Source organism: Lissotriton helveticus, chromosome 11, assembly GCF_964261635.1.
Source record: "Lissotriton helveticus chromosome 11, aLisHel1.1, whole genome shotgun sequence".
NCBI classification, from domain to species: domain Eukaryota; kingdom Metazoa; phylum Chordata; class Amphibia; order Caudata; family Salamandridae; genus Lissotriton; species Lissotriton helveticus.
In genome coordinates, this window is record NC_136072.1 from 691,506,782 (window position 1) to 691,528,583 (window position 21,802).

Consider the following 21,802-nt stretch of genomic DNA (forward strand, 5'->3'; position numbering starts at 1 on the left):
GATGAGAGCCCCAGTACTACAAGCCTGGGCCTTGAAACGCGTGTTTCCATGCAATGGAAAAGGTGGCTGTGGCGATGGATGCAGGGAACATAACAGGCTGCCAACCTACCATGCTCTTCACCCTTCAGGACTTACCCTAGGGGTGCTCTTGTGGTAGTGAAAGGTCCACTCAGGGTTGGCAAATGAGTGAGAAAGGCCAGCCTGAGCACGATATATGTTTGACAGGCTATTCTGGTGGGTGGCACATTCAGTGCTGCGTCCCACTACTAGCCAGTGCTGTGCGCACCCTGGGTATGTAGTGTACCTTTTTACAGGTTACCTCCATGTACAGCAACAAAACCAATCAAGTAAGCACCCCTTCCTGGCATGTGTAGGAAGGGTGCATGCGCTTTCCTACAGCAGTACACTGGGGAACTGCCAATAACTCTAAGGCCACAAAAAGAGAGTCAGCAAAAAGAAGGAGGACAAAAAGCTAAAAGTATGTTTTCGAAATCCCCTATAAAAGGTATCTTTTTTCACGTCTTTGATCATTAGTGGTATTTGTTGAGGACTGACTTGGATGTGGATAGGTACATATTGTCTCTGCTGGTGTGCCATCTGATTTGATCAGGGGCAACTCGGTCAGTGGCATTGGTGATCTAGGTGTTGAAGTTCTCGACTGCCTGTTCCAGGTTGATTGCAGCAGCAAGCTGGGTAGTGTTGAGGTCGTCCATCCATTGGGTCTGAGTCACCTTGCTCCAGCTGCGGAATAACGTCCTGAGAGGGTTGGGGGAAGTGCAAGGTGATCCTGTGATTGTGAATTGGATGATAGGGGGGTCGGTCCAGTGTGTGTCCTGATCTGTGATTGGTGTCTGTAACCACCTGGGTGAGGCTGATGTTTTTCACTCATTCCAGGAGGTTGGCAGAGTTTGTGCTTGTCGGGTTATCAAGGTTGAAGTTTAGTTCTCCGAGGAAGATGAGGTGCTTGGGATCAACGGCAAGTGGGTTGATGAAGTCTGTGTTGGTGTCGCAAAGGCCATAGTTCTGGAATTCTGTAGGCGAATGTGTTGTTTTGTTGTTTGTGTGAAGTTAGAAATTAGGATGATCCATGATCGGTGTGGTGTCGTCTTTTATGGTGGTGCAGTTTATTGATTCTTTGGAGATGATGGCGATGCCACCCTGTTTTTGTTGGTGCTGTCCCGGTGTGTCATATTGTAGCTATCAGGCATCACCGTGGCGATGTCGTGGACAAAGGAGTGGTTGAGCCAGATCTCTGTGATGAAAGTTATGTGGGGGGGTGAGGGTAGAGATGATGTCCCGGACTTCAATGGCATGTTTGCAGAGTGAACTTACATTGAACAGGAGGCATTAGAGTGTTTCTGAGGTAGTGACAGACAGCAGGGTGGGAGTGACACGGGTTTCTGTGCAGACGAGTAGTCCTAAGTTGCAGGTGTAGACACAGCGTTGGCAGGTGAATGGTCCTGCTGTGGAGCAAGGAGGTGTGAGGCTGCAGTTGTTGCATTGTCAGGGGTTCAGGCTCAAAGATCTGCAGAGGAGTACCTGTGGGTAGCTGGAGGGTCAGGGTTCCTGGCACTGCGTGCGGTCCAGGTGCAGACAGGTGCAGATGGGCTTGCCTTTGGCACTCCTGTGGCATAGTCACACTACGGCCTCCATTACGTAGGTCCTGGGGTTCAGGCTCGAAGATCTGCAGAGGAGTACCTGTGGGTAGCTGGAGGGTCAGAGTTCCTGGCACTGGGTGCGGTCCAGGTGCAGACAGGTGCAGATGGGCTTGCCTTTGGCACTCCTGTGGCATAGTCACACTACGGCCTCCATTAGGTAGGTCCTGGGAGGGTAAAGAGGTGCTGGGGAGGTGACAGTGGGAAGTGGGTGGTGGGAAACAGGAATTGTGTAGGGAGCAAAAAATGGCAGCAACAACTAAAATAGGAACCTGATGCTGAATTGACAAACTGGCTGCCAAGGACTGATCAGGCCAGGGGGGCAGTCCTATCAGCAGTCCAGAGTGTGGAGTCCTACAGAGGAGGGGTGCACTTACGATCGAGGGGGAGCTAGAGAGGACCTGCTCAATGGGGGTGCACTGCGGCCTCCATTAAGTAAATCCTTAGAGGAGCACTGGGGAGGCAGGCGGAATGAACGGGTTGCGCGAAACAGGAATGGTAGGGCAGGTCAAAAATGCCAAGAATAACTAAATTAAGAACCTGATGCTGGATTGGCAATCTGGTTCCCAAGGACTGATCCACACAGGGCAGTAGCAGCCCTATCAGCAGTCCAGAGTGTGGAGTCCCACGGAGGAAGGCGGTATTAGCGAGGGAGGCCTAATGAAGTCCTGCTATAATAATATGTGATTAGTTTAGTCAATGTTTTATTTTTCTTTCTTCCCCATTTTGCTTGTTGCACTCTGAGATTATGATTTATTATTGACCTGCCTTGGTGTTTGTGAACTTCATTATCTGTAAAAACTCAAATGCGGTGATTGGAATTTGAATCTAAGAAAGCATCACTCAGTATACTCACGAACCTTTATTGAGTCTGATAAGAATAACAATTCACCTCAGCCATAGATGGCCGTAACAACTATTTTAACCATACCAGTTGTCACAAGTGAAAGTATACGCAATAAAGTATTTGACTGGTTAGAAACTTTGACCATGTATTTTTTAGCTGCGATCAGCATTATGATATTGAATTGAATTTACCCAATCTATATATCTATACACCATAGAATACATGGTTGCAATCTGGGCATATGGTGCTATTTGGATACACATTTCTAATTGTGTAAACATTCCTCACATGGCAAGATGAGGAAGTAATGGGTTATGGAGGGTCGCAATAGCTCCCTGAAAGATACATAGGAACTCCCTTTGCTTCACGATGAAATGTATGCCGGGAGAGGCACTTCTGAAACAACTGCTCACCCCAAAGTCGTTTTTATAGGTAAGATGATTTGTTAGAGGAAAAGTCTCAATAAAGTACAGCCTTAGTGGTATTAGTCCCAGAAAGACGTGAAAAAAATACGTCTGCCACAAAATATCCTTTACATGTAAGGTCCTCTGCCAAGTGAACTAGCCACAGACAAACCACCATCAAAATGAAAGGTTGAAATTGGTAATGTTGAGTAGAGGAAACATCTTACCAGTCTTGGACGACCATCTTGTAACTCATCTTTGCCAATACCTTCTTTCTCTTGCATGCCACCTGTAACACACAATGGCAATGAAATATACTGGCACAGGAATCAAAACATCTGATCTTTATGTTTGCTTTTCTCAGTCAGGTTTTGCTGTTCTCACTCCTACAACCTCCCTCAGCATTTAGCAATATCATGATAGTAAATATATCTATTGATAATATTATATTAATGGAAAACCTGTCTGTCTTTCTACGAAGAGTTAATCATTGTTGAAATGTTGTTGTGCGTGTAACCAAACAGATTTACCCAGCGAGGCAAATGTGATCTATTTATTTCAGATTGCAGTTTTTTATCGTTCAATTTGGGTTGAAAGCACATTTTGATCTTGAAAACAATGATATTTAATTGTACCAATAAAAGGTAGATTTGTAAGACTTATTTATATGCAGTGGGAGAGTATGTGGGAATGTGGGCATGGAGAGCAATGATAATATGGGATTTTCACTAAATAATACAGTAAGCAGATGACTATAGATGGGGTAAATTGCATTGTCTGCTCATCAGTTCTTGTGCTTTGGAAGAGAAAACACCAAAACAGAAAATACCAATATTTCAATGTCAAGATTTTACTTTCTTCAAGTGTTTTCAAATAGTTATTGGGTAGCTCCATCCAACACTAGACTTGAACTCAGTTGCTCGCCCATTTTTAAGCATGTTTGGGGCATTCTTTAGATATTTGATTTGGCATAAAAACTAATATTATGTCTGTTATCGTCCTCTTGCATCCTAACAGTGGCAGCAGCATTGCTTTGCTGTGGGAAGTAAGAGTTTTTTACGAGGTCGCTAGTCACGTGATAAAAAGCTTAAAATCAGTGGTTCCTATATGAAGCGATCAATATAGAGAACATTAAATACCCCTTTTACAACCCTTACCATAACATATTTGTATATGCAGTGAAGGCTCACGTATGTGTTTCTTGACACAATCTACATAATGTTTTGTTACCCAGCTCCATGGAACCTATATTATTGACCTCCAGAGAATGTACACGGAGCGGATCCGCTAAGATTAATGATCACTAAAGCCCAAAGAATGTACCTTCACATCTTCTAAATCGCTAAACAAGTTGCCCGAGAATATAATTAAATCAATGACTGTCCAACTGCTCCTTCCCACAAAGGAGGGGAAAAGGAGCTCAATCCCCTCAAATTAAACATATCATAAAAGGATCAAAATAAAATCAGAAACCACCACATTAAAATAATCTCCTAACTTAGGGGTCCATTAGGATGACGGGCGGACTTTGCCCGCCCGTCATCCTATCGCAAATCGGGACCGCCCGCCATAAGGGCGGGCGTCCCGGGAATGCAATTAGGATGTGCCCGCCACAGTGGCGGGCACATCCTGTATTTTCAGCATTGTGGCGGGCGGTGCTCTCTGCACCGCCCGCCACAATGCTGAAAATGCAGTTTCACATTGTCATTTGCAAAGCGGCAGGCACCGCGCGGTGCCTGCCGCTTTGCAAATGACAATGAAGGGGGGTACCACAGGTACCCCCCATGTGCACCCCCTCACCTGTACTTCAATCTGGGGGCCTGCAGGGGGCCCCCAGAGTGAAGACCGCATGCCTTTCCGTGGCGGCAGCACCGCCGCGGAAAGGCATCTAACACTGCCCATTGTAATATGGTTGGCAGTGTCTAATAGACACCGCCACCATATTAAACATTTTCTGCCCTGGCTACAAGGCGACCGGGCGGAAAAGTGGCGGGCGGTGTTTTGGTCCACTGCGGTCCCCCCTACCATTGTAATATGGCGGGGGGAATTCAGGGAAGGATGCCGGGCGGATTGCCCCGCCAGGCTGGCGGTGGCCACCGCCAGCCTGGCGGGGGCAATCCGCCCGACAACCTAATGGACCCCTTAGTGTGTTCGAAATGAGACTTGAGATCCTGTGAGAGTTTCAACTGAGGCTCTGAAACATAACAGTGGCCCAAGCATGGGTGTAGATTAAAGTCCCCCATTATTATTTTCCAGCACTGAGACAAGTCTCGGCATCATTGCTTCTTGAGCAGCCTATGTGATGCAATCATATGAAGTTCTAGGAGACAACCGGAAATGGCATTCTAAAGATTAATTATCAGAAGTTCTCGCTTGTCATGAAACTGCAGCACCATTGTCTGGTGATTAGAATATTGTGTCTTTAAGTGTCAGATCTTACATAATACAGATAATGTTATCAACTATAACAGGCCCCCCTTTGATCTCCCAGTGCTTGAAAGAACGGTTGGGACAAAAAAGGCCTGAAAACCATTCAGAGCGAAAGAGCTATTGGTGTCCCATGTCTCGTGCAAGGCAATAATATCATATGAAGAAGGACATTTTATCAATTCCAGGGCCCTCTTTTATCATTTGTAAGCCTGCAATGTTCCAACTTAAAACATTTAAGTCATATTTACTAGGGTCAAGTTGGGGTTGCACATTTTGGGGCAAAACTGGGGCTGTAGTAGAAGATAACAAGTCAGGTGATTGTCATTCGACATCCACCATCAAACTCAAAGGGTCAGAACGGTTAGAAATCTGTATATCAAAAACATTTCTGGGGGTTGTTAATTGATCTGGGTGAGCAGGGACAGGTTTGGGCACCACAGGAACAGAATATTTATTTGAGCAACAACAACACACCGGTCGGATTGGGGACCCAAGGGAATATTTAAAGACCTAAACTCTGGGAACATACCCTAACAATATACAACAACAAAAGAATTCCAGAGGGTCTATAGGTGCAGTGAGTTAACAGTGCAAGTCACCAAGAAGCACAGAAACCTACCAACTAGCTGAGAAAGGTGGTAACCAAAGACACCCTGGTAGATGAGTGAGGATATCCGAACACAAGAGCACAATTAGGTGTAAGAGACAGGCCACCAAACTAACCAGACACTTTTTAGAGGCACGCCATCCCTCTACTGCTTTTCAGTGGACCGTTCTGGAACAACCATTCATCCCGACACACATAGCAGATGTGACAAAGTTCCTTTTATTGAAAGAGCAGAAATGGGTTTTGAAGCTTGACACTCTTCACAGGGGTTTAAATGATGAGATTCCCTGGTCTTCCCTATAAACATTTAGAGTTCTTCATCTTTTGAAGTTCCATTTCTGATACTTTCCATTTATGTTGAAAGGTTGACAGACTTAGTCTCTTGTTATGCCATACCCATTGATATGGAGGCTGTGCAATATCTCACTCCCAATGATATGTAGGCTTGGCAACAGGTTAATCACATCTTTACTAATAATCGTGTAAATACCCCGCACTCCGTGAATGATGCACCCAGACTGACACTAATCGCTCGAAGACTGCATTCCCTAACGTAACATATGCTATGCATAATGACACGTAGGCTTTATAATAGTCTAATCACTTCTTCGTGGGTAATTATAGAAATACTTCATGAATGATATATGCAAACTGATATTGTCAAGTCCTATACTGTTATCACTAACATAAAACGTATGGTGGGCAGCCTAGTAGCAACAATGAGGCGGATCGCGTCCCAGTGTTTACATAAATGTTTATATTTTAAACAAACCTATGTGTTTACGAACGTCCAAGCACCAATAGCTGCAGTTGTTTCAACTCTGCAGCTTCATCGACCAATCAACAAACAGACCGACGGGTCACATGGCTCGATGAACCAGTCCGGGCACGCCTCTTAAACGAGTGCGGCGTGAGACACCGGTACCTCCCCAGTCGGTTCAGATGCCTGCGTAGGAGTACCCACGGACAGGTAAGCCCGTGACGGTTTCTTCTTTGCGTTATACTTGATAGTGTCTTGCCACTCTGATCTTTAAGATTTACATCACTGTTCTGCTCTGTTCGATCTTTATAAGTTTACGGCACTGTGTGTGTCTTTTGAAACAAAGCAACAAAACCACTTGACTTTGCGAGTCTAGACTGTTGCTACTGAAATGCAAACTAGCCATGACTTTTGAATAGCGGCTGAGCTTTTAATCTGTTGACACACTGCTCCGTTTGTACAGAACAGGGATACGGGCAGACAATTGATTCATGCACGCTAATTAATGTAATAGATGGCACATATTTTCCACCTCATTATCAAGTGAATGAGAGCTTTTATCGTTAATAGTTTTGTGTTTGGGAGTGCGTTACCATGGGTTGTGGGCTCACTACAATGAGGGGTCTGTTTTTCATTCGTGTGTACTTACCCCAATACAGAGCGGTGCTTCACTCTACTCCTGAGCCACTGCCAGGTGGGGTGAGGTCTTCACTTCTTACAAGCTTGGTAAGATTTATATATTTCTATTCGTGTGGAATATAATATTATATCCCTGAATGATATAATGGGACATTACTACAATGAAGATTGACAGCACGTTGATTTGGCTACACAAAGGTTAATGGGCTATAACCTAGTGATGTTTGCATGTTAATATGTGTTTGAGAAACCTCTGGCACTTACCTTCTTCTCTCTGACTCTTTTTAGTGAAAAACACATGACCTGTAAGGATAAGACAAGAATCGACACCTAGAAACCTTCAGGTGATCTCCATACTTGTCTTTATATTTGTTGTCTTACTATCACTTTTCACGTACATCTTATTATTAGTTTTTGCAGTAGCAATATTTGTTGTTGGGTCCTGAAGAAAGCAAGGACAACTACGTCCCCGATTGCTGAAACATGTCAACCTGGTACCACACCTAGACAGCTATTTTTAACCTGTCTTGGCACATTTTTAACATTGGTAGAGCGAGTAACACCTGAATAAAATTATTCATTACTCCCTCATCCAATTTTAATTGCACTTTTTATTATTCTTTTGTACTTGTTTCCTTTTTGCACTGCACACTGTTGGTCACCGTACGATTTACCACTCACCTCTATAAGGAAGTGTAAGACCATATTACCCCCTATTTCAGTTAAAGGGACCATTTTATAATCTTGGTTACCTTTTCTCCTGAGAATAGTACATCTGGGTATATGGCCATAAAGGAATCCCAAATGATGAAGGGCGGTTCCGAGTGGTGACTGATGGGTACCTTAGACCATCTACAGGGTGTCTTTGGTTACCACCTTTCTCAGCTAGTTGGTAGGTTTCTGTGCTTCCTGGTGACTTGCACTGTTTATTTGAGCAACAGATCCTCACTTCCAAATGAGGAAGATAAAAATATATATATATTCGAAGACTAATAGAGGTTAACGAGGGGGGATATCTGTGCGCATTCACCAGAAGGGAGACCACCACTCTCTCCTGCCTAAAATTCACCACCATACCGTCCCATCAATAATGACTATGGCCAATCCAGGGGATCCGTTGAACCATCGACACAGCTACTTCCATGTGAGTGCTAAGACAGTGTGTTATCTTGTGTTTTCATTGGTTAAAGTCTTCCAATGATCCTTCCTGAAAGTGCTGAACATCCCCCAGTATCACAACAAAAGGAGTTGACTGCGGCTGCAAATTAAAGGTGCTTCCTCTCAAACATACCCTATAATTGCCTTGCTCGTGTCCCTGATTTCCAGGATCTCCCCATTATCTGTCGGAGAAGACTAGGGAAACATGAGGAGATCTATCAAGAGAAGCCAGATGGACTATGGGGTGACTTGGACCAGTTCGATAAAGTACCTCCATTAGGTCAAGAGCACAAGGTGCTGTAAAAAGGGCTGGTAGATTTAGCTGCCCTTTCTTGCTACCCTGGAGTATCAAGATCATATTCTGCACCCAACCGCCAACTGGTTTCATCACAGGATTAGATTATGTAGATGACCCATGATTTGAAGGGTGGGAGGATCCCAACTGAATGAGGTTAGCATGCCTTTTTTGATTGCTATGAGTCTAGAAAGGCATTTGTCCAGTCATAGGTTGAACATACCCTCTATCCTGCTCAACAGTTTGTCTGTTATAATCTCCAGAATTATTGAATCTACTGTTCTGCCCTCCCACCTCAAGTGTCTTCCTTTGATGTGAGTCACTCCTCACTTTAATTCAGGCTCTTCTAGTCTCTTCCCCTCACCTGAGTGTCATGAAAGTGTCTCCCTCCTTTTTATTTTGAGGGCTAGTGGATTAATGCGGTGGGAGAAGTATTACTCAGGGTCCTCTCCTCTTTCTGGGGTTAATGCATGGTCATACAAGTCAGAAACGTATTACCCTCTTAAAGCCCAACAGCATTGATTTCAGATGCTGCTCCCCTCACATTTTGCCTGTTTGCAAGGCCCCCCGTATGAGAATCGGCAAATGAGCTTAAATCGTTTGGAGCTACCACTGCATGTATGCCAAGTTCCTCTTCAGCTGTGGTGATTTCTTTTGCGATATCTCCAGTTGCAGAAGTCACAAAACTCATAATTTAGTTTTTATTACTAAGCCCAGTCCAAGTGGGAAGGGAGAGAGATCAAGGGGTTGATGACTTACGTTTCATCATCTCTGGTTTTTACACCCGGCCACCAGATGCCTCTAAGAGACACAAGAAACAAAACATAGGATGGGTGGCCAGGCTTGGTATTGTTCGGGCGCAGAAGGGCCCACTTTTGGGCCGATCTTCACCCGGACACATGCCCAGACACATCCCATGCATCACGTACAATGGGTTTGGTCCTGGGCTTCACCGATTGTGTGCTGACGAAAGAACAGTTTTCTCCTCAGTCACAGTGGGCATGTGCTGAGAAGGGAAATGCTCCATCCTTGCACATACCCATGGGGGAAGTGCAGTCACCCATGGGTCGCCTATTTTCACCCCCACCAGGGATAGCAGCAGAAGTGCTTCCACTGCCATCCACAACACCCTCCACCCCTCAGCGATCTGATGATGTTGGTACCAGCATGGCGCACTAACGTCATCAAGTGCATCCAGGGATGCACTGGAAGCTATTTGTTTCCAGTTTGTCCATAGAAAGCACACAGAAGAGGTGCTTTATGTGTCATACAAGCAATTTTAAGGTGGATCCTGACGACATAGGGTAACCATTTCATGGATTGCAGGTCGGGAGTAGTGTTATCAAGTTTTTTTGAGCCAGTGATGAACCTAGCAGCTGCATTTAGAGTAGCCTTTAGGGGTGCAAGTGCGATTTTCGGAAAGCTCACAAGGGTGGCACTACTGTAGTTAAATCTCGATAGCACAAATGCTTGGACCACCGTTTGGAGGTTTGCCAAGGGGTGAAAAGGTTTAAGTTTTCTTAGGAGGGGTAATTGATGGTTAGCTTCCCTGGTTTTCAAACTAATGTTGTTGTTGTATGGAGAGGGCTTTGTCTAAGGTTATACCTAGGGATTTAGCAGAATCAGTGGTATGTGGGGTATAATTCAAGGCAACAAGACATCACTGTCTTCATATTAGTCTGGGGGCATACTATCAAGAAAGGGCGATACATTATCGCCACTTTTATCGGCAGGAAACTGCCGCTACAGCGGCGATAATGAGCTTGATAATATGCCCTTGTGAATTCCCATAGAAGCCCAGGTTCTGGTGTTAACCTGGGCTTCTAAGGGAATTCACAAAGGCATATTATCAAGCCCATCATCACCGCTTTAGCGGCAGTTTCCTGCCGATAAAAGTGGCGATAATGTATCACCCTTTCTTGATAATATGGCCACTAGTCCTTTGACAATGAGTCACGATCAGTATTTCCTCCTTCTATGGATGCTGCATTTTGTTCATAATGCTTCAGCATTGCCACAAGATCACTCTGATTGTGACTGTCTTTTTAAGATTTGGTCTGCAGTTGATCACTTTGTGGTTCACTTTTCAGACATCTATGTTCAAGGGAAAGAAATAGCTGTGGATGAGTTTTTGGTCTTAATCAAGGGCCGTTTGGTTTTTAGGCAGTACATTCCTAGCAAGAGGGCACATTATGGAATTAAGATGAGTATCCAGTCTGAAAGTAGCACTGGATATGTTTATAATTTCAGGGTGTACACAGGTAGGGATTCCACTATTGACCACCCTAGTTGTCTGTCATACTTCGGAGTTGGTAAGAAAATTACGTGGGAACTTGCCAGAGGACTTTTTAACAAAGGGTACCATTTATACGTAGATAAGTTCTACACTGGTGTGCAGTTGTCCAGGAAATTGTTCAAAGTAGACACTGGTGCTTGTGGCACAATCCACTCTAACCGTAAAGGTTACCCCAAAGAGCTTGTTTGCAAAAAACTTCATAGGTGCCTTGTGTAGTGATGAACTGCTAGCTGTGAAATGTTCAGACAGTAGAGATGTGTACATGCTGGCTACCATTCATGATGAAAGTACTTCACCTGTGACTCTTTGGGGTCAGATTGCTGACATGCACAAACCTGTGTGCATTTTAAACTACAATAAGAACATGGGTGGTCTAGATAAAGTAGATCAGAAGTTGGAACCTTACACTTCTGTTCATAAAGCTTACATTTAGTATAAGAAGTTGGCTATCCATTTTTTCCAATTAACAACCTTCAATGCTTTTGTTGTATTCAAGGATTGCTCTCCAGAGTCAAAGATGACATTTGTTCCATTTCAGCAGTCTGTGTGTGAGTAGTGACTTGCTGTTGGTCACCATACAGACTAGTAGCCAAATACCAGTCCACCCACTCCATCAGTCGCCAGAAGGTGTGATTTCTGTGTCAGTCATGTGGGCATATGATCGTGATGGGCTCTTGAATGGTCATGTCTGTTGATGAGAGTGTTGTAATTTGCTTAACCGACAGCAAGCAGTGTTATTGGTCTTGCTTGTGTGTGTCAAGTATGAAAGGTGTGTGAATGGCCTGTAAAGCGGTTGGTGCCTTTCAGTTATTAACAGTGTATTTCATTTTTGTGAAATCTGTTGTTAATAAAATATACATTTTGAATCTTTCACTCACCCTCATGCCAAATCCAACCAGTATGTGTGTGTACTTGAGGCATAGATGGCTGTGCAGTCTTTCTCTGCCAAGTTGTACATTTTCGTACCCACAATGCCCTACAAACCTCATTTTCCTTGCATTTCTGTGCCATGTTTTTCAGAAATCAAAAAGAAACCACAAATTTCCTACCACCCAGTGTCCCCACCCACCAGGTCTCTTGATAAAAATGCTACCTCACTTGTGCGCATGGGTCAAGTGCCTGCCACAGGGAGTGGCCCAAAACGTGTTGTGGAGACATAACAATTATCTATCACAAAACGACCTGGTTTTGCAAGGGGGCATCTGCATTTTTGGTCCCAGGGTCAGCGGCCATCTAGGGAACCCTACCAAACGCAGACATTTCTGAAAACTAGACACCTGGGGAATTTCAGGGAAGTATGGCTTGTGTGGATCCCTCAATGTTTTCTTACCCAGAATCCCCTGCAAACCTCAGATTTTAAAATCACATTTTCCTCACATTTCTGTGTGAGAAAGATATGGGATCACTGGTTGGGCACAAAATTCCTACCACCCAGCATTTCCCGTGGGCTCCTGATAACAATTCTAACTCACTTGTGTAGGTGGGCCAAGTTCCTGCAACGGGAAAGGGCCCAAAACATGTTCTGGAGACATCAAAATTAGCCATCCCAAAACAGCTAGGTTTTGCAAGGGGGAGCCTCTGCTTTTTTGATTCTGGTCTAAGTGGCCATCCAGGGAAACCTACTGAACTAGACCCCAAAAGTAGAGTCCAGGGATGTGTGGCTAGCATGGATTCCCCAACATTTTCTTACCTAGAACCCCCTGCAAACCTCACATTTAGTTGAAAAAACACATATTTCTCACATTTCTGTGTGGGATCACCACAGCAGAACAAATTTAGTACCATCCAGTATTCCCCTTGGACTCCCGATAAAAAAGATACCTGTCTTGTGTGGGTGCACTAAGTGCCTGCAACAGGAAAGACTCAAAAATGTGTAGAGATTGAGAGGGAACCAAAGAGGGTCCAGAAGGACAGTTTCTTTAGTATGTTTTTACGTTGACTTTTCTTTGGGCACCCACAGAAGTGAGGAGACTACACCCAAAGTCAGCTATTGGATAAGAGACACATTGTACTACTAGGAGCAATTACCTGAATACTGGTTGTTGATGCTGGCTGCCAGCAGCTCATGAGGTATACAAGCTCCTCCAAAACTACTTGACAGCGCAATCTGCAAGGAGGCATGTGGACTATTAGCTGCAGTGCTTCATTTGACCCAGTGGTTTCAGGTGCTCGGCTCCAGCACATACTTGTCAACATCGGCGATTGTGACAGTCTGCTACAAGGTGGCCCACTCTGGCTAATTTAGAGATGAACACAATAGCAGATAATTCAATATACAACACAAATTACTATCACATGCCGCCCATACAATTCTTATTGTTTTTAGTATCTGGAATAGTCCAAATTGTCACACGTGTAGGAGTGTGATGGTTAGTAGTGGTGTTGTTATTATCTTTGGCAGCAAGGCTGGGGCAATGCCTGGTACAAGCTGCAGTGTCCTCTTAGCACTTATTGTTCTACAAGTTAAACACTGATTAACTGGCTTCTGATCTGTAAACTGTTGAGTAGTTTCCACCCTGTAGTAGGAACTGCGCATTTGTGGATGACATAACCCTTGGGAGGGTACCAGACTGATTCTTTGCACCCCTCAGGATATGTTGTCCTCTAGGCCAGCTAGCTTACAGTGCCACCATAAGAACCCCTAAACTTAGGCAGGCAACAAACGGTTCTGGCAACCACTGAACATGACAACCTAGATCCCAACAGGGATTATTGTAACAGATTTAGAATCCTTTGGCTCAGTCATTCGTGCTCTCTTTTCTCAGCTGAATATACAAGGAAAACACAGTGGGATGTTTTTAATGTTTATTGAACTAATGTGGTTCTAGCATAGAATATATGTGTGGCAATGATCATTAGACAGAAGTAGATGAAAGTTATTAGAAGTACCAGGACAGTGAACAGGATATGAAGCTCCACCTTTCTGATAAAACAATGAACATATGCAAGCATATAAAAACAATATAGAAATGTGGAACACTCCTACTATGCAGTCCCTAGTCTAAGTGTCCAGGATGTGTGTATTTGGGTTCTGCCAAGAATCCCCGTGCTGGATGAGCCAACCCCCGTTTACTCACGGGAAAGAATGTAAGTACCCATCTTGGTCATGAGCTGGATAACCTTGCAGAGATATTCAGCAAGCTGCTGTGCCGAAGCTTCCATGTGTAGAGACCTTGCCAATGACATCAAAGTGCTCCTCTAACTAAACCCAGAAATGCTTATATATTTATGTTGAAAAGCATCCTTCCAAGTCCTGTGCAAGCCAGCATTGTTATGAACTGTAGATAACCATATCGCCACATGGATGACAAAAATAAAATGAAATTTACACAATGTGTGTCAAGGCCTTGTACATGGTGTTCAAGGGGTTGTGATAATGTTGGATCACTGACTAAATATCGAGGGACAAAATATAGACTACCCAAAATATAGATTCCAAAATATCGACGGACAAAATATCTAATTCCTATCTACAAACAGGTAAGTACCAAAATATCGAACCCAAAATATCGTTTATATATATATACTTTGTAAAAATATTGAATTTCTTAAAAATAATGTAAAATTAAAATAATATTAAAAATAAATACCTAAAATATACTTAAAAATACTTAAATTACCTTAAAATTATTAAATAACTAATTTAACTTATAAAAAAATATACAATCATATCTGTTAATACATATATATATATTAACATAATATTAATAAAAAATACACAATATTATTACCGTAGGATAGCGTAGGGGTAAAAAACTACTATTCCCACTCCAGAGAGTGCAACAATAGGGAAAGCATTGGATAGCGTAGGGATAAAAATTACTATTCCCACTCCAGAGAGTGCAACAGTAGGGAAAGCGTTGGATAGGGTACGGGTAAAAATTACTATTCCCACTCCAGAGAGTGCAACAGTAGGGAAAACTTTGGATAGCGTAGGGGTAAACAATACTATTCCCACTCCAGAGGGTGCAACAGAAGGGAAAGCATTGGATAGCGTAGGGGTAAAAATTACTATTCCCACTCCAGAGAGTGCAACAGTTGGGAAAGCATTGGATAGCGTAGGGGTAAAAATTACTATTCCCACTCCAGAGAGTGCAACAGTAGAGAAAGCGTTGGATAGCGTACGGGTAAAAATTACTATTCCCACTCCAGAGAGTGCAACAGTAGGGAAAACGTTGGATAGCGTAGGGGTACAAATTACTATTCCCACTCAGAGAGTGCAACAGAAGGGAATGCATTGGATAGCGTAGGGGTAAAAATTACTATTACCACTCCAGTGAGTGCAACAGTAGGGAAAGCATTGGATAGCGTAAGGGTAAAAATTACTATTCCCACTCCAGAGGGGGCAACAGTAGGGAAAGCGTTGGATAGCGTAGGGGTAAAAATTACTATTCCCACTCCAGAGAGTGCAACAGTAGGGAAAGCGTTGGATAGCGTAGGGGTAAAAATTACTATTCCCACTCCAGAGAGTGCAACAGTAGGGAAAGCGTTGGATAGCGTAGGGGTAAAAATTACTATTCCAACTCCAGAGGGGGCAACAGTAGGGAAAGCGTTGGATAGCGTAGGGGTAAAAATTACTATATCCACTCCAGAGAGTGCAACAGTAGGGAAAGCGTTGGATAGCGTAGGGATAAAAATTACTATTCACACTCCAGAGAGTGCAACAGTAGGGAAAGTGTTGGATAGCGTATGGGTACAAATTACTATTCCCACTCCAGAGAGTGCAACAGTAGGGAAAACGTTGGATAGCCTATGGGTAAAAATTACTATTCCCACTCCAGTGAGTGCAACAGTAGGGAAAGCATTGGATAGCATAGGGGTAAAAATTGCTATTCCCACTTCAGAGGGGGCAACAGTAGGGAAAGCGTTGGATAGCGTAGAGGTAAAAATTACTATTTCCACTCCAGAGAGTGCAACAGTAGGGAAAGCGTTGGATAGCGTAGGGGTAAAAATTACTATTCCCACTCCAGAGAGTGCAACAGTAGGGAAAGTGTTGGATAGCGTAGGGGTAAACATTACTATTCCCACTCCAGAGAGTGCAACAGTAGGTAAAGCGTTGGATAGCGAAGGGGTAAAAATTACTATTCCCACTCCAGAGAGTGCAACAGTAGGGAAAGCGTTGGATAGCATAGGGGAACATTTTACTACTCCCACTCTAGTGAAAATAAATTAATATAATTCACATAATTATCAATTAATCAATTAATAAAAATGTATTATCAATTAAGAATAAAATAATTATCAATTACAAATTAATTAAAAATGTATTCCAAATAAATACCAATAAATTAATTAACATATTTAATTAATTATAATTAAATTACTTCCCACCCTATTCCCCTATAAACCCACAAACCGCTACAGAAAATACATGTATTTAATTCACATAATTATCAATTAATTAATTAATAAAAATGAATTATCAATTAAGAATTAATTATTTTCCAATTAAAAATTATTTAGCAATTTATTCTAAATACATACCAATTAATTAATTAACATATTTAATTAATTATAATTAAATTACTTCCCACACTATTCCCCTATAAACCCACAACCCGCTACAGAATTAAATTACGCAAAAATTAAATAACTTAAAATTAATTACTTAAAATAAATTACAAAAATATATACACTTTTCACAAATATACTAACATACAAAACTCTTTAAAAAAATTGATATTATTAAAAATTCGATATTTTTAATAAACTATATTATGTACTTCGATATTTTGACTGTCTATATTTTTAAAATCGATATTACATTACTTACCTTCAAAACAATATTTTTGATGTCTATATTCTGTCCATTCGATATTTTGTCCATTCTATATTTTGGAGTCGATATTTTGGTTAGTCTATATTTTGGAATCGATATTTTGACCATTTACCGATAATGTTAAGTGAAGAGGAATCTGTAAGTGAATCATTTTCAGAGAAACTAGTCTAACATTGCCACATTTGCAAATGTATGTAAAAGGTTATTGTGTGAAAGGCAAGGCCCTTAAGAAACATGAAAAAGATAAGAAATGGTATTGTTTCAATGTGGGCCTAATTAAGACACATACCAAAACTTGATAAGTGACATGGTAACTGTTAGACCATTCCCAGAGATACGAAGAGAGAGTGGGACCTCAACCCCTGCCCCTCCTGCTGAGTATAGGGGATGCGCTGCGTGCTAAAGCCGCGCTGTCAGACACAAGCCCAAACTCAATCACTGATCAATGCAATTGTACCCACAATCCAAATATACGAATGATATGCATGTCAAATGCATGCATGTACATGTTGTACCGCTAAAACCAATAAAGAGAAAACATTTGTTGAGTTTTGTGCAATTCCGTATGGTGGCTTACACCATTTATGGCGTGTAATTTTTAATTTTTTGCCCAGTGATGCCCAAGAAGGGTTTAGGAGGGCTGGTTTTATTACTGATCTTTAGAATATGAACATGATATATATTTGCATGTAGTCAGTGCCTAATTTGTGGCATAATGCTTGCGGGTGCCTATATCTCTGCTCAAAAGGCAATAGCAGGCGCTAATAAATGTCCCCGCGAGTAATACCAAGGCTGCAAAGTTCTGCCTCTAATCCACTGCCAGACACTCCCAGACCCTTTATCTCTCTCTCTTACAGGCTCCTGCTTTTTTCGCCCTTGTCGTCGCTTTCCGAACTTCTCTCTCTTCTTCTTTCACGTCCGTGTGTTCTCTCCTCTTGCGCTCTGGGAATGTCTGATAAGGAAAAATAAGTGCTGGTGAACCCCACCTACCCAAAACATTAGTACCAGTGGGTCCACAGGTGACAACCGTCTCAAATCGAGCACTGCATATACTTATATATATCGAAAACACTGACATGGACGGGGATTATTGAGAAAATCAGGCATAGTTACAGCCTCCTGACCTATGGTGGACACTTCTGGTTTGGTCGGTGGTTTTGTCTGTAGAAATGTTTTGAACAGGTTGTGAATGCTACCCGTGAGACAGTACAATATATATGACAGTCTCACTTTCAGAGCACATTCTATAAGATGATTAAAGAGTTACATATGTTACCATCAATGAGGAATGTCCTTTCCCCAAATCTGACCACAGACAGAGCCACAGAAGAACACAGAGATGCAGGAAACACAGCATTATGTCACAAAGAGGAGATGCTTATTATGTAAGTCTAACACACCCACTTACAAGGGTCTTAAACCACAGATACAATCTGGACCATTTGATACTTTAAAGGCAGCCAATTAGAATGATTGAAACAACCTGGTCAATTGAATAATTTCTTTTTTTTGGTTCAGCCTTTCTTGTAGCCTAATAAGAGTTTTTTGTTTTTTTCATATAGCACGAACTCAAGTATATTGGAGCGCTTCACTTGAGCACCAGATACATTATACAAAGTATGTTTTTATTTTATTTTTTGAGGAACGGTGAAATTAAGCAATTTGCCCAGAACCACGGGATGTTGAGCGACATTGAGACTTGAACCTGTTTCCCAGGATTTAAATATCCCCTGTATTGTTGTTGGACTGAAGGGTCACATTACAATGGGATAAACTCCTTGCAAGTCGGGTGGAGAAAAACTCCAGCGGTGCAGCTCTTGACTTGCACTGCTTTCGGGAGCACCAACAGAATGCCAAAACGTTCTAATTATGCTTTCTTCAAATGTTGTAACTTTCATGTTTTGACTGCACAGTGCTTTCACCTCTTATTGGTCCTTGTGCTTGTTCACTTTAATTTTCAATGTTTCTATTGGTTGTAGGAATTCAGGGGCAGATTTACAAGCCCCTTGCGACAGTTTTACGCCACCGTTGCGTCACTTTTGTGCGCAGCAGCGGCGTAAACCATGCGCCATGTTGCGCCGTATTTACAAAGTGATGCATCTAGGGAGATGCGTCACGTTGTAAACCCTTGCGCCACATGAAACCTGCATCAGGTTTCATGTGGGCGTTCCCACTCAGGGTGGGCGTTCCCTCGCAGGTACGTCTCGTAAGAGTAATGCAGTGAAATCTATAAGATTTCACGGAGTCATTTTTACGGCCATGCTGCGTCAAAACCCTGCACCTGCTTGAAGCCGGCGTAAGGATTCATGCAGCATGTTAGGCATAGGGCACCCTCGAGCCTTGCTGGAGCCACGTCACAAGCGCAATGCGACTCCAGCAATGCGCCACCTTTCAGCGGCATCTGCCCATCCGTGTGCCATGGCACTCTGCATTGTAAATGTTGCGCATCAGTGGTGGCGCACAGGTGGTCTGGCGTGTTGCAACCTTTCTGGCGCATCCCTGCTGATTAGCAGAGATGCCCCAGAAGTTGTAAATCTGCCCCTCAATTTCCTGTTCTTCCATGTGTGCTTCTCTTGTCGGTTTCCCATCTGCAAAGTAATGTGTTTATCCGCTATGGTGGTTTCAAGTGTCTAAAGCAACGATTGGGAAAACAAGCCCCTTAAGTACCAGCTGCTGTGATTACTCAGCAAAGTGACACTGATGGCTGCTCCCCCTACCCTTCCACGTGGCTAGTTAACAACATTAGGCCGTAGAGGAGTGTGCACTCTACCGTTGCGAGTAGTAACTAGAGTGAAGCACACGGTTCTACGTGCTTCACGTACGCGCAGTGGTGTCATGCATGCAGCATGCACGGAAGACAGATGGAATGGGGTGCCTCAGACTGCAGCAGTGGTGACACCAGAGCCTGCCCCTGAAGCACACACGTTTAGTGCTTGCCAGTGGGAACGCACAGTGGACAACATGGGCGATTCAGGGATAACATGGGCCAAGTCTCTCGAGTGTCAAGCTCTGCCACGAGAAACATCACCAGTGCAGTCAGCTTCTAAGACAGCCAGTGACCTTTATTGCACTTGAGGGTCAGAAGCACCTGTTCCCTGGGGGTAAAGCCACAGTAGTGACCAGTGTAGCTGATCCAGCTGGTCAGATGTGTCAGTGGAACACATGCTCAGATAACTCTACACTTTAATCCCAGCAGGTTAGTCTGCCTTTTTATCCTTCTTAGATCAGTAACATAAATGCAGTTGTGTGATCTAACAAGTCTAACTTTAACGCAAATAGACAAATAGGAATCGTTTTAAATGTATTATTTTTTTTATCTTCATCAACTTGAATAATCTGAGGCCGTGTCTCTGACAATCTAGTGAGACCAGGGATGCCTTTAATGTTGAAACACAGTGGAGATGATGGCCCTTGCAGTTTGCACCATTTTTTTTAGTGTAATTTGAATAAGCAAAGTTGATACTCAATTGACATTTACTTAGTATGCTTCGCAGAATGGACGCCTCTGACGTGTTCCTTTCACCACTGTCTGCATTTGGCTCCCATGCGGAAATGGAGCTAGTGAGACATGCTTGCCCTTCTAGGTGTGTTTTTGTGACGCCTTCATGGGCTGCTGCGCTGCTGTTTCGCAGTTCTTTTGGTCTGTAACCAGTAAGAAGGCCACGGAGAGAGCGAATCTTTTACTGCATGCCTCTGATCGAGAACACCATGGGGCAGATTTATGAAGGCCTTGCGCCGCAATTGCGTCACGTAATGTGACGCAACTGTGGCGCAAACAATGCGCCCTATTTACAACGTGACGCATCTCATAGAAGATGCGTCACGTTGGAAACCCCTGCGCCATAAGGAGGCGTTCCTGCGCAGGGGGGGGCGTTCCTGCGCAGGAACGCCTCCTAAAAGTGGCTGAGTGAAATCTATGAGATTTCACTCGGCCACTTTCTACGTCAATTACTTACGCCTGCTTGAAGCAGGCGTAAGGGTGACGCACAATGCAGTGAATAGGTGGCTCCTGTGCATTGCCGGAGTCATGTCGCACTTGCGACATGACTCCTGCAATGCGCCGCCCGTACGCCGAGGGATGCGTCACGCATCCTCACTGCCTTGCACCATGGTGCGCCGCATCATAAATGCGGCGCACCATGGGTGGCGGAGCAGTGACGCACTGTGGCGCATGTTAACTGGCGCATCCCTGGGGATGCGCCAGTTAACATAAATCTGCCCCCATGTATGTGGGACGAGTGACGGAAAATAACGTCTCCTTACATAACTCCTACATTACATAACATTACTAACTTAGCACACTCACTTAGAAGCAGAACAATCAAACATAGTACCAGGCACCAACGGCTTTAAGGGGCCCGGGTCTCTCTGGTGCTCAGCACCGGCCGTTTTTTAAAGGGTGCCTCGAAACGTGTCTCTATCCGATAGAGTCTATCGAGCCCTGTTTTGTGCCCTGGCACCGTCCATGTATTCCCGGACTGCAGTGACAGCAGGCACATCATGTGCGGGTGCTCACACTGCTCATTTCTCACTAGTGGAGGTCACGTCATGACGTCATGCCAGGTGAGCGTTGCAGGGGAAGGCAAATCCTTTAAAGAGAGTCATTTTCTCTCTGGAATTACCTTCTCTTTTTGAAACTCAGGAGCAGCAATATTGTTGTGGTGCCACCAGCGCTCTAAGTGGAAGCTTTTTCTATATTAAATACAAGCCATAGTTGTTGCTTTTTTATCTTATGCAACTAACAACCATTGACAAAGCCAATAGTTCTGACTTGTTGTAGGTGTGATGTTACTTGTTCTGTCATATATATGGATGCAATGACAGAAACCACAAAATACAAGCTGGGGCGGAACACTATGCTAAGCACAGATTTTTAGTTTACATGTTTTTAAGCCTCGCCCTTAATTTTATTGGCCGGACCCCCCAGTTCTT

At 43.5% G+C, this 21,802-nt stretch overlaps 1 protein-coding gene across 1 annotated transcript in view; it reads right to left on the minus strand.

Moving 5' to 3' along the window:
- LOC144791096 (putative pancreatic secretory proteinase inhibitor) overlaps nucleotides 1-21,802 on the minus strand; it is a 138,718-nt gene that overhangs the window by 98,660 nt on the left and 18,256 nt on the right. The window contains exon 2 of the mRNA XM_078665755.1: nucleotides 3,134-3,195. Within this exon, the coding sequence (XP_078521881.1) occupies nucleotides 3,134-3,195 (62 nt within the window). The remainder of the gene's footprint in view (nucleotides 1-3,133; nucleotides 3,196-21,802) is intronic.